At 50.0% G+C, this 13,678-nt stretch overlaps 1 protein-coding gene across 1 annotated transcript in view; it reads right to left on the bottom strand.

The window, feature by feature from the left end:
* Positions 1-3,060: 3,060 nt before the first annotated feature.
* LOC130121639 (ceramide transfer protein-like) overlaps positions 3,061-13,678 on the bottom strand; it is a 31,326-nt gene continuing 20,708 nt past the window's right edge. The window contains exons 8-18 of the mRNA XM_056290477.1: positions 11,649-11,806; positions 10,876-10,968; positions 10,683-10,769; positions 10,341-10,427; positions 9,541-9,636; positions 8,658-8,790; positions 8,476-8,546; positions 7,815-7,943; positions 7,155-7,284; positions 5,205-5,341; positions 3,061-3,464 (exon numbers count right to left, since the gene is read on the bottom strand). Of these exons, the coding sequence (XP_056146452.1) occupies positions 5,214-5,341; positions 7,155-7,284; positions 7,815-7,943; positions 8,476-8,546; positions 8,658-8,790; positions 9,541-9,636; positions 10,341-10,427; positions 10,683-10,769; positions 10,876-10,968; positions 11,649-11,806 (1,112 nt within the window). The 3' untranslated portion in view covers positions 3,061-3,464; positions 5,205-5,213. The remainder of the gene's footprint in view (positions 3,465-5,204; positions 5,342-7,154; positions 7,285-7,814; positions 7,944-8,475; positions 8,547-8,657; positions 8,791-9,540; positions 9,637-10,340; positions 10,428-10,682; positions 10,770-10,875; positions 10,969-11,648; positions 11,807-13,678) is intronic.

Raw genomic sequence — 13,678 nt, 5'->3', positions numbered from 1 at the left:
ATAAAAGACGTGGTCCCAACAAAACGTCTGCCTTATTGTAACATTCACCTACAGAAACCTTAGAACTGGACAATAAACCTTCACTTCTTTGTGCACGTTGTGACAATACGGTTTTACTCCAGAACCAGAGACCAGCTACAACATGTCTTCCCAGTGGCATTACTCGGTGGGACTGGACAGTCTGAATGCCTTGCTGCACAGGTGTCTACCTCACTCCACCCGGCTGGAGGCTGAGTAACATCTGACCTTCTCGCCTCTTATTACCTCTTCCTCTTCAGCGTCCTCGTGTCGGCTCGTCCTCTTCAGCGTCCTCGTGTCGGCTCTTCCTCTTCAGCGTCCTCGTGTCGGCTCTCCCTCTTCAGCGTCCTCGTGTCGGCTCGTCCTCGTGTCGGCTCTTCCTCTTCAGCATCCTCGTGTCGACTCGTCCTCTTCAGCATCCTCGTGTCGGCTCGTCCTCTTCAGCATCCTCGTGTCGGCTCTTCCTCTTCAGCATCCTCGTGTCGGCTCTTCCTCTTCAGCATCCTCGTGTCGGCTCGCTTCCTCTTCAGCATCCTCGTGTCGGCTCGTCCTCTTCAGCGTCCTCGTGTCGGCTCGTCCTCTTCAGCATCCTCGTGTCGGCTCTTCCTCTTCAGCATCCTCGTGTCGGCTCGTCCTCTTCAGCATCCTCGTGTCGGCTCTTCCTCTTCAGCATCCTCGTGTCGGCTCTTCCTCTTCAGCATCCTCGTGTCGGCTCGTCCTCTTCAGCATCCTCGTGTCGGCTCGTCCTCTTCAGCATCCTCGTGTCGGCTCTTCCTCTTCAGCAACCTCGTGTCGGCTCGTCCTCTTCAGCATCCTCGTGTCGGCTCTTTCTCTTCAGCATCCTCGTGTCGGCTCTTCCTCTTCAGCATCCTCGTGTCGGCTCTTCCTCTTCAGCATCCTCGTGTCGGCTCTTTCTCTTCAGCATCCTCGTGTCGGCTCTTCCTCTTCAGCATCCTCGTGTCGGCTCTTTCTCTTCAGCATCCTCGTGTCGGCTCTTCCTCTTCAGCATCCTCGTGTCGGCTCGCCTCCTCCAGCTGCTTCAACTAAAACACTTACTAACTACACATCTTCCTGCGTCAGTGAGTGAAGACATCAGATCCCACGATGCAGTCAATGAGAAGACGTTTTTATACATCTGCTGTCCATGTGTGGAAGAAGTAACAATGTGGGTAGAGTATAACAAGTCTGTGTACTTGTGTGGTGATTCACTTGAAGAACAATAAAAAATAGTAAAACATTCATTCAAGGCAAGATGTTTGCATGTATGTTCTTTCTTTCTTTCTTTCTTTCTTTATTTTTGTGGATCCCCCCCCCCTTTAATCCAGAAGATCTCAGCGGTTTAATTACCCCAAACCCCGTTCCTGCTCCCAGCTACTCCTCGCTCCTGGATATAATGGACTGCTACAATAATATTTTATCTTCTACACTCGATACTTTACCCCCCCTGAAAAACGGCTTGTCTCATTTGCTCCCTGGTACACCAGAATTACGTCAGCTCAAGGCTACAGGTCGGCGCCTTGAGAGTCTTTGCACCAAGACTGGACCTGCTGCTCACAGATGCACACCCTATTATGCAAATATCCCCACTTAGGTCTGCAGAGAAAAGCACTGGTGCCAACCTGCCCTCCACTCAGGACTTATCCACATCCAGACTCAGGAAACGGCCAGGCAACATCACTGCAGGCCCGCCACACCCTGGTCACAACCTGTTCCAACTCCTCCCTCTGGTAGGCGCTACAGAGCACTGTACCCCAAAACAACAAATGAACACTTAACACTGTCAAAGAAATCCAACCATGTTGTGTATACTGTACTGTACATTGTACTGTAACGTACATGAATAAGTAGACCCGTTAGCCTGACGGGTCGGACCCTTTAGTCGACTGGTTAACGTTGTCACCCACGGTGTGGGAAATACGGGTTCGCGTCCCGGCTGTGGCGGTTCCCACCGCCTCCAAATTCGCTGCTTTGGTGTCAGAAGTGGGATGGTGAGACCGTGAGGTCATCGGAAGCGCGTGCGCCCAGAGGCGTGAGGGAGCTGATATTCCCGAGAGAGAGACGGGTAATGTAACACACGAATAAGTAGTCGGACCCTTCAGTCGACTGGTTAACGTTGTGGCCCGTGGGGCGGGAGAGCCGGGTTCGCGTCCCGGCTGCGGCGGTCCCCGGTCTGCCCCCCTGAATTAGCTACAGTACGTATACTGGTGCACTCTGTCAGGTCCATCTACCTCAGGCATGTAGGTCAGTAACCTGCTAGCATCTCTGATGTATTCTCTGCACCTTATCACCTCTTGTTTCACCTGTGTAAGTCCATACTTGTGTATACATGTGAAGATTGTTGTGTTACTCTATGTTAAGTACACCGAGAGAGCCACGAAACCGGAGTCACCTTCCATGTAGCGCAAACCCACATGGCCAACAAACACGATTCTGCTTATTTAAATAAAGTTTATTAATTATTATTATAAAATACCGTATTACAGTATGAAAGAAACATGAGATCGCCGCATTGTAAAGCAAAACAAACACAAAACATGAACAATCCGTTTCTGAGAAAGAGCTACAAACAGCAAGACTTGTTATTTCTCTAGCCAAGTGTTTTAATACAAAATATTATGAGCAAATACATACATGTACATGTCGACACGTCGGAGAAAACACTGTCATTTCGGCTGCGCTTGCAAGTCCATATTTCGCACTGGCGAGGAAGCGAGCGTGAAATGCCGCGTGAGGAACTAGTGCCGGATTTGCTTGGGGAGGGGGAGCGACGGTCCGTCCCCCCTGTCGGAGTGAGGGGGGTGACTGCACCATAACACACATGTACTCAGAGACCTGTTCTTGGCGTCATCTTTAATGCCATGTACTCAGTAACACTGACTTGACTTAATTTCCTCAATAAATCCAGCAGCTTTGAAAGCCACCAGAGGGCGACATGATGACCTTCCTAATGGGGCTTCTTTTATTTATTTTTTACAAATTTAATAAGGGGTGGAAAAACCTCAAGGGTGCAAAACCGCGAAGAAGAGAGCGCTAAAACCAGACATACTACTGGGCATCTTCCCTCGGGTTATTATTGGTGAATTTCTTTTACAGAAAAAAAAACAAACAAAAAACAAACTTCAACAGCTTTCAAACTGGTCATAGGGGACAACCCTAACCAGCGCCACATGATAGAGGGCCCCCTACTGGCCCTACCGCAACTTTGAAATTTGATGGAGCTTCTTGCAGGTCGGCGCATCAAAAGTTGAACACTGTAAAAGCTGGATTAAAGACACGTGAGGGGAAACCTTTCTGGTCACTGCAACTGAATGACTGTCAACAGTTTGTGGTCGGTGTGTGAAGGACAGCAGATTATTTATCCACAAGGCCTTCATTTATGGCCTTGTAGCAGGACTGCAAGTTGGAGCTGGGGTTCTGTTCCTCTGTCTCAGAACTGGTGATGTGCACTGGGGGAAAAAACGAGAGGCTTCATCATTGAGATGCACTTTACTTAGAGAATCCAGATTGATAGTTATAAAAGTATAGAATACCGATACATGACAATATTCACTCATCCATTATCCAAACCGCTTATCCTGCTCTCAGGGTCGCGGGGATGCTGGAGCCTGTCCCAGCAGTCACTGGGCAACAGGCGGGGAGACACCCTGGACAGGCCGCCGGTCCATCACAGGGCCCACACACAAAAACAGATTCACACCTAGGGACAATGTAGTCCGGCCGAGTCACCTGACCTACATGTCTTTGGACTGTGGGAGGAAACCGGAGCCCCCGCAGGAAACCCACGCAGACACGGGGAGAACATGCAAACTCCACACACAGGACGACCCGGGACGACCCCTGAGGTCGGACTACACTGAGGCTCGAACCCAGGACCGTCTTCCTGTGAGGCGACCGCGCTAACCACTGCCTCCAGGATTTCGCGATGTCGCGATCGCGACAATGAACGGAAATTCAGAAAATCCCCATGAATTCCGCGTGGCCTTGCAATTTTGTCCAATCACCGCAACTTTTCCGCAAATTTGATCAATCAACATAGTTTCCCACGAGTTTCACAGTAGTCCCCCGTGCAAACCATTGAGCCGTACGTCACCAAACTCCCTTCCTTGTTTCTGGTTGTGAGGATGCAGACATGTGAGGATGCAGACATGTGAGGATGCAGACATGTGCGCCACAGACGTTTCACATTTACCACCTAAAATGACTAAAAAAGACCGTGCAAGGCAATTCCCTGACGTTCCCCACGAAAGTGGGGGTAAACTGTTGCGCACCACCTACAACATTGTGGTGGAGCACAAACGGAAATCATCAGCTGACAAGCGCTTTCCTACTGCAAGACACACCCGGAGAATGGCTGAAACTGCAAGCGTGGAAAGAGTCGGGGTTGGTTAGACTCAATCTGCACGGTTAGTGGCGAGGTTCTGTCCACTCTAACCTTTAAGCCTGTTTGCTGCTTTGTGGGATACCCCCTAGCTGCACCTCGTCATCTACAAATAAAGCATCGTTTGTTAGAATTTTTGTAACCCTGAGCCTTTTTTGGTAAGGTTACTTAAAACCGTGTTTCCCAACCCAGTCCTCAAGGAACCCCTATCCTGCAGATCTTCATTGTAACCCTGCATAGGTAGCCCTGCTTGTACTCACTCAACCAATCATCTCATAGCACTTAATTATGCAAGGTGTGCAACGTCTGACACAAGTCATTGCTGATTGTTTGAAGAACTACAAACAGGTACCTATTCAGGCTTGCAAAGGAAATCTGCAGGACAGGGGGTCCTTGAGGACGGGGTTGGGAAACGCTGACGTATAAAATTCAGAACAGTGTGGTTTTAGGTTCACTGGAACAAGTTGCCTTCGATTTTTAATGAAGTTTACCATTTCAATTTTAATGAAGTTTTGCAATTTCATTCCAAAAATAAAAAGCCGGCTAAAAACATCACAACACGCATTGCAATTTTTTTTAGAAAAGCTGCCGAGAAATCAGGCATTTTAGGCCGTAAACCCCCCCCCCCCCAAAAAAGCCTGCGAAATCCTGGAAGGGCTGGCTAGCCACTGCGCCGCCGCACCGCCCCAAAAAATCCCATACTTAAAAAATGCAGATTGAAAATACCCAACCATGATAGCTCCAAAACTACAGGGTACAGACAAACGACAACAACACATGAAGCCTGCCACGCTCCTGCCTGGCTTACCTGTGTGTCTTAGAAGAGTATGGGCTTCCCAGCCGTTTTCTCCTGGACAAAGGAGCTGAAGCGCTTCAGGAATTTGGGGTATTCCCTCTTAGCCACCGCTCTCAGCACCGAGGCAGGAGCCCAGCCTCCTGGATTCACTGCAGAAAGGTGGAGACAGACGCATGATACAGGATCTTAGCGGGACAAGATTTACAGGTCTTGAGTTTATAAGCACACTCCATGAGTATGACATTAGTGAGGGAACAACATTGATCGTGTAGACCAGGGGTGCCCAATACGTCCACAGCGATCGACCGGTGGATCAGAACGGCCACGCTGGTTGATCAGGTGCCATTAAAAAAAAAACATGGCATCGGCCACTTGACCGGCTGCTGTTGAGAACTTTGGTGCATTTGGTTGCCATAACAACCAACTTAGTAAGATCTCTCGCTGCCGTCTACACCTGCTGTCTTCAAAGCTGCGTCGCCACCCTGTGGGGAACTTCCAAATCATTATCATCCGAGCTGGAGAAGCAAAAGAAGGAACGTCCACAACTTGACCGTGTGCGCTACACAGGGCAGATTGACAATGTCCTGTCAGGGGCGTCCGGGTGGCGTGGCGGTCTAGTCCGTTGCCTACCAACAAGGGGATCGGCGGTTCGAATCCCCGTGTTACCTCCGGCTAGGTCGGGTGTCCCTACGGACACAATTGGCCGTGTCTACGGGTGGGAAGCCGGATGTGGGCATGTGTCGGTGGAGGCGCCTGTTCGGGGGGGAGGGGGAACTGGGGGGAATAGCGTGATCCTCCCATGCACTACGTCCCCCTGGCGAAACTCCTCCCTGTCAGATGAAAAGAAGCGGCTCCTGACTCCACATGTATCGGAGGAGGCACGTGGTAGTCTACAGCCCTCCCCGGATCGGCGGAGTGGGTGGAGCAGCAACTGGGGTGACTCGGAAGAGTGGGGTAATTAGCTGGGTACAATTGGGGGAAAAAAAATCACAACACTGTTTCACATGAACTTGTCAGCGCTGGAGGATGAGATCTTGTCCCTGCAGGCTGACATTCATCTGAAGACGCGGGACAGGTTTGAAACCGACTCACCGAGGGAAAAGTATCCAAACACGAGGGAATGTGCTACCTCACCGACGGCACTTTTCCACTCAACGTATAGTTAGCCTTTTCCCACAGGAAGATTACTAAGTCCAAATACCATTCCACTATGAGTGATGATCATTTGGAGACCTGCTAGCTACCAGCATCTACTATCTGTATCACAGCTAGCCGACTCCATTCAGTGCGGGTCATCAGAATAAGGCAGGGACCCGAAATCTATTGAAGTGTATTGTGCTGCGGAGGGCCCGTGCAGTGATGCAACGTTCATGTTTTATGTATTTTCAGCGACGGAAATGTTTTTTTTTGTTGACAGATCATGTTGAGCTGGTGGGCAGCACAGTGACGCAGTGGTTAGCACGCTCGCCTCACAGCAAGAAGGTCCTGGGTTTGAGCCCTGGGGTAGTCCAACCTTGGGGAGGTCGTCCCGGGTTGTCCCCTGGGTGGAGTTTGCAGGTCTGCGCGGGTTTCCTTCGGGTGCTCCGGTTTCCTCCCACAGTCCAAAGACATGTAGGTCAGCTGATTCGGCCGTACTTAAGTGTCCGTAGGTGTGGATGTGTGTATGTGTTGCCCCCGTGACGGCCTGGCGGCCTGTCCAGGGTGTCTCCCCACCTGCTACCCAACGCCTGCTGGGATAGGCTCCAGCATCCCTGCGACCCTGAGAGCAGGATAAGCGGTTTAGATAATGGATGGATGGATGTTGAGCTGGTCGTTTTAAAAAGTAGTTCGCAAACCAAAGAAGTGTGGGCATCCCTGGTTTAGACTCTTAGGATCAGACTTACGATCGCAAAGTCACAGAGTGGAAATGAATGCCAGTTTTATCAACAATAATAACAGACAAAATCATTGATGGGTATGTACCATTGGCAACATAGGTGATTTTACACAGGATATTGTCTCTGCTGAGCTCTTTGTCTCCCTCTGGTGGGCTGACTAGGGTCTGACAGATCAGAGCGATGTTGATTTTGGCACGAACACACTTGGTGGTTGGCTGTGGCGAGACAGTGCAGAGCATTATGGAGGCAGAAGAGAAGAACCAGGTTTCACAAGTTCTACAAAAAATTGTTGAGTTTTAACAAATTCACTATTCATAAATTCTCCTAATTCACAAATCAACAAATTCAGACTTTTTTCAGAATTCTTCCAGACCCCCCCCCCCCACCTGCAAGACGTCTATTTGTTTTATCAAGAATTGCTTTCGTGCATATTACACGTAATATTTAGCATTCAATTTGGGATATAGAGCAATCCAGCTTTTGTATTATGGGTTTTTGAGCCACTGCTTTTACATACACGTTTTTGGTGTATATAAAGCAACACGTAAATACTGTGACACAAAGACGCCATACTTCTCCCGGTCTGAAAATGGGAAATTTGTAGTTCCATACTTTTATAGACTTTCCAGACCTGTACGCCCTTTACTAAGAACTGTAGAAGTGGTAATGGAGGTGGCAGAAGTTACTGACAAACCGAGCCTCCGCGTCTTTCTTAATGCGAGGTCACAGTCCATCACTGACTCACTTCGGCATCGTTGTGGTCCACGGAGAAGTTGCAGACCAGCCACGTGTCTGGGTCATTCTCATCATCAGCCCGGACCTTCCTCATGGCCGACAGGAACAGCACATCCCTCTGAGATGCAGGCCACACTCGCTGCAAGAGAGTTTCTACTGTTTTACTTTTTATTGTGTCATTTTGTTTCTCCCCAGTTGTACCCGGCCAATTGCCCCACTCTTCCGAGCCACCCCGGATGTTGCTCCACCCCCTCTGCCGATCCGGGGAGGGCTGCAGACTACCACATGCCTCCTCCCATACATGTGGAGTCGCCAGCCGCTTCTTTTCACCTGACAGTGAGGAGTTTCACCAGGGGGACGTAGCGTGTGGGAGGATCACACTATTCCCCCCAGCCCCCCCTCCAAAACAGGCGCCTCGACTGACAAGAGGGGGCGCTAGTGCAGCGACCGAACACATCCGGCTTCCCACCTGCAGACACAGCCAATTGTGTCTGTAGGGACGCTCGACCAAGCCGGGGATAACACAGGGATTCGAACAGACGATCCCCGTGTTGCTAGGCAACGGACCGCCACGCCACCCGGACGCCCCTATTATCCAATATGTTTAGGTACATAGAGTGTGGAGACTGCAAGTTTTCAGCGAACATGTCAGAAGCTCTTACAGCTCTTACCTTATGCGTCTGATAGACAATGACTGCACTGTCCGACAGCGTCTCCACAACGCTGAAGTTCTCAATGGTTGCTGAAAGAGGACGAGAACGAGGGACATTAAAACGACGGGACGTAACGTGAGATGGCTGCAGACGGACTTTCCCCCCCAACAACACTGACGTGCATTTAAAAAGAGACGCACTCTCCCAGTCGCTGCGGTACTTCGTGTCCCAAAAGTAGAGGCAGATCTCGTGACCGGTCACACCCTTCACCAAGTGGGTGGCCTTCAGCGGGTCCAGCACAATGCCGTTCTCCTCCACCTCCCTCCGGTACACCTGGACACACGGCAAACTCCATCAGCGCTTCTCAAAAAATAACACAAAATTAAAAAAAAAAAAAAAAAAAAAACAGTTTGAAATTATAAGTGTGGTGTAAATTTGATCTGCTTAGAGATAAGTAACTTTATAATTACATTTATCTATTATAAAATAAGTTTATTCTAACCGTCTTCGGACCTGTTCAGACCTGTTATTATTTTTTTTGGGGGGGGGGGGGGGGATTTTTGTTCCCCACCAACGTGCTCAACACGTTTGGTGCACTGTTAATATTTGGACTTTCGGAAATGTGCAGATGCTGTGGACGAGACCGCAACACAACTCCCGTTATGTCTGCGACACATGAAAAAACGACCTGGTCACATCGGGAACACTTATTTATCCGTCACCTCACTTCCTGCACCGGCACAACAAGCACACACACACACACACACACACACACACAGACACACAAATATATATATGCATATATACATATATGCATGGGCTAGCAGTTAGCTTAGCCTGCCCCGCCTCCGGTCAGACCGCCCAGTACATGTACATGACCAGGTACATCCATCTATGTCTACAACTAGGCGGCCCGTCAGTGTGGACAGGGACTCATTTGCGTTAGGACTACAGGCCACCTCGGAACGTGTCCCGAGTGTTCGGAGTTCAAGACGTCTTTAGGACACCTTGTCTGAGTTCACACCTGTCCACCTGTGATCGGATCTATCGGGATGAGTTTTATGAACATTTCTCATCGCTCACCTTCATGTCTCCCTCCTCAACCACCAACTGCCAGTTGGCATCCCCTCCCACATCTTGCAGGGAATAGGTCATGTGACTCCGTACCATTTCCTCCACCTATCATACAAGACCAGGGAGAGGAAGACGACGTTAGCTCAGAAATGTAGTCACATGTGAAGATCCACAAGTGTGATCGCAACAGAACTTCAGATACCGACATGTCGTTATTTATTCGGAGTATCGCGAAGCGTTTGACGTTCTGAGCAGACCAGCGCTACGGGACGCAACACGGCTGCCATCGCGCCACGGGTCACGGCAGGGGTTCTGCTCCACGCGGCTACACAACGCACCTTCATGGCCACATATTAGGTGGTGCATGAAGCTGCTATGAGGGCTTTTTGGACCTGTCTGGGTATATCTGATTAGCCAAGTGCAAACCCTGAAAACCGAGCAGTCCTGCTGGTATATATAGCCTTGACATTCAGAACCCGTGAGAGGGAGTAAGGTGACCCGCTGAGCCTCGGGGCCAAGTGTTGCCCCAGCTTTGGACCTGTGGACCTACCGAGGTGCGGAAATGACTATCCGAGCAAGGAAGGAGGGAGGGACTATCAGTGTAAAAGGGAAATGAGGACATATGAGATGGTAGCAACCGAAGACCGAGAGGAGGGAGCGGAAACCTCAGACTGAAAACGGGAGCTCGTACGACTGGTGGAAATGGGTTGTGTGTGAAAAAGGAAGCTAGAGAGAGGGAACGGGGAGAAACATGGACGGAAGGACAGCGGCAGCTCGTATTGTTCAAGAGACTGTAGCAGCTGGAAAACCTTCTCAGAGAATCTGTGTGTCCCAGCAGCCGAGTAGATGTCTCCTGAGGAAACCGGGCTGGACCTCTGTATTCTGGTCTTCTCGGTCTGAGACAGGAAACCCAGCCGACCAACACAGACAGCCAACACACAGACACACAGGCAGACAGACACACAGACAGACAGACAACAGGCAGAAAGACACACAGGCAGACAGACACAGAAAGAAGTACCATTACAATCTGTGCTCGAACTTCAGTTTCACAAAATTAAAACACTGATGGGTCTCAAAGCTTTCTGATGTGCAGCATTTATATTTTAACACTTGCCCCATAGTGTGACCATTACATTCCACCCGGTTACCTGTTCCTCTATCTTGTCTTGCCTGTCAAGAGCAGCTTCAACCGCATCGAAAAACTCGTCTTCATTGATGAGGCTGTTTGGACCTTCCTGCCACAACAGGAGAGAGAGACCCAACATCTCTTTCTTTTTTTTCATGACATTGAACACTAACACTGTACACAGCATGAGCAGCTGGACGAGGCAGTGCCCTTACCTCATAATCTGGACCTCCAAAATGAGACTTCTTCTTTATCTCACTGAGGGCTAAGTTATAGCTCTTCTCCATCAGCTGCCTCATCTCCATCTCCTAAACAAGAAACACGGATGGGTATCAACTAAACACAACGTGTTTGTCTTGACAAACCAAGCTGTTCCAGATGGGGTTCAGGCACTGGTGTAGAAGCAGAAGAATCAGCAGAAAGTTGTCTGGACAAAGAAGAAGAAGAAGACCTGTGCTTTATGACAGTCTCTCCTCCTGTCCCACCACCTCTGTACACTTAGACAAGGAGGAAGGCAATGAGAGAGACGGAGGTTTTTTTCCTCCCCAATTGTACCCGGCCAATTACCCCACTCTCCCGAGCCGTTCCGGTCGCTGCTCCACCCCCTCTGCCGATCCGGGAGGGCTGCAGACTACCACATGCCTCCTCCCATACATGTGGAGTCGCCAGCCGCTTCTCTTCACCTGACAGTGAGGAGTTTCGCCAGGGGGACGTAGCACGTGGGAGGATCACGCTATTCCCCCCAGTTCCCCCTCCCCCCCGAACAGTCGCCCAGACTGACCAGAGGAGGCGCTAGTGCAGCGACCAGGACACAAACCCATATCCGGCTTCCCACCCGCAGACACGGCCAATTGTGTCTGTAGGGACGCCCGACCAAGCCGGAGGTAACACGGGGATTCGAACCGGCGATCCCAGTGTTGGTAGGCAACGGAATAGACCCAGACGCCTAGTAGTTGGGAATTTTCTGTCATCTAAAACCATTACGTACCTTATCGAGTCTCTTTTGCCAGCTATCCTCTGTCTTCACCATGAGATCAATACAGTGGGAGAGAGTAGCTAAGATTCCAGCTGTGGTAGCCTTGAATGTGATGGCCTCGCCTTTGAAATCTATGCTGCTGACGCCTTTATGACTTAAGGACTGAAACACTGTACAAGAGAGGAAACGGAACAGGTAAGGATTCAACCTTGGTATTTACCTGGTAAAAAGGAATATGGCTTCATTGGAAAATCAGATTCTGGCCCGGTTGAGTTCTAGATCAGGGATGGGCAACATGATCCAGAAAGGGTCGGCGTGAGTGCAGGTCTTTGTTCCAACCAAGCAGTTACAGACCTGAGTCTACAAATCAAGGTCCTTAGCAAAGACTGTTGGTTAACTAACAGAATCAGAACTGCTTGGTTAGAACGAAGACCTGCACCCATGCCGGCCCTTTCTGGATTATGTTGCCTATCCCTGTATGAACAACCTACTATTTACCAGTCTTGATGCGTGCTCAATAATCCAGGTAAGAAAGTCACAGAAGGTTGAATCGGTTCATCTGGACACCACGTTTATTGGCAGATACATTTCATCACTCATCTAAGTGACCTCTTCAGTCTCAACTGACTGCAGGTGTCCCCACCCTTATAAACAATACGGTGGCATAACGACCCAAACCAACGACCAGTTTCATATGCAAATACGGGCGTGACCATTAACTAGAGTTTCAATGGCCATGTGTACTGTTCACAGAGGATTGGGGAATAGTTGCAATCACAGCATTGTAAGATGGTGACATATGTACTCTTAGTCACCCCCACCCCTAGGTTCAGGGATGGTCGTTCCCTCTTCACACATAGATGGGCTCTTTGACTCCCCGTTCAAACCAGCGTTCCTCCCCATCAAGGATGTGCACATCATCATCCTTGAAAGAGTGGCCACTGGCCTGTAGATGGTGTAGACTGTGGAGTCCTGGTCTGTAGATGGTGTAGACTGTGGAGTCCTGGCCTGACGTGTTAGCTCTCCTGTGTTGTGTCATCCTCTTGGCCAGCATCTGTTTAGTTTCCCTGATGTACAAGTCCCAGCAGTCCTCCTGGCAATTAACAGCGTACACTATATTGCTCGGTTTGTGCCGGGGGACCCGATGCTTGGAGTGGACCAATTTCTGGTGCAGCGAGCTTTGGGGTTTGAAAGCAACTGAGACGCGGTGTTTGGAAAATACATGTCTCAACTGTGGCCCACTCCTCCAGCGGATGATGAGAGTCAATCCTTACTGTAAACCAACACATACTGACCAGTACTTAAAGTTTGACTCTCATCATCCACTGGAGCACCAACTAGGAGTCATTAAGACGCTGTACCACCGAGCTGACAACGTCCCCACATTAAACAGGCCCTGGTTAAGTGAGGTTATCCTAACTGGACGTTTGTCAGAGCCAGGAAGACGCCCAAACGGTGCACCAGCCGATGGAAGAGAGGAGAAGGACAACAGCTGCCTAAGTGTAAACCAGCGGTGATTCTGTGTGTGGCGGGAGTGTCGGAAAAGCTGAGGTGAATTTTCCAAACACCGTGTCTCAGCTGCTTCCAAACCCCAAGACACACTGTGCCAGAAGTTGGTCCACCCCAGGGATTGGGTCCCCCGGCACAAACAGAGCAATATAGTGTACGCTGTTCAGTGCTGGGAGGATTGCGGTGACTTGTACTTTGGGGAAACCAAACAGATGCTGGCCAAGAGGATGACACAACACAGGAGAGCTAACACGTCAGACCAGGACTCCACAGTCTACACCATCTACAGACCAGGACTCCACAGTCTACACCATCTACAGACCAGGACTCCACAGTCTACACCATCTACAGGCCAGTGGCCACTCTTTCAGGGATGAGGATGTGCACATCCTTGATAGGGAGGAACGTTGGTTTGAGTGAGGAGTCAAAGAGGCCATCTATGTGAAGAGGGAACGACCAACCTTGAACCGAGGGGGGGGGGGGGGTTCTAAGAGTTCATCTGTCACCATCTTACAATGCTGTGATCGCAAACA

The sequence above is a fragment of the Lampris incognitus genome, chromosome 12 (genome assembly GCF_029633865.1).
Source record: "Lampris incognitus isolate fLamInc1 chromosome 12, fLamInc1.hap2, whole genome shotgun sequence".
Taxonomy (NCBI): Eukaryota; Metazoa; Chordata; class Actinopteri; order Lampriformes; family Lampridae; genus Lampris; species Lampris incognitus.
Note: the sequence above shows the minus strand (reverse complement) of the source record. Positions and strands in the feature narration are given on the sequence as shown.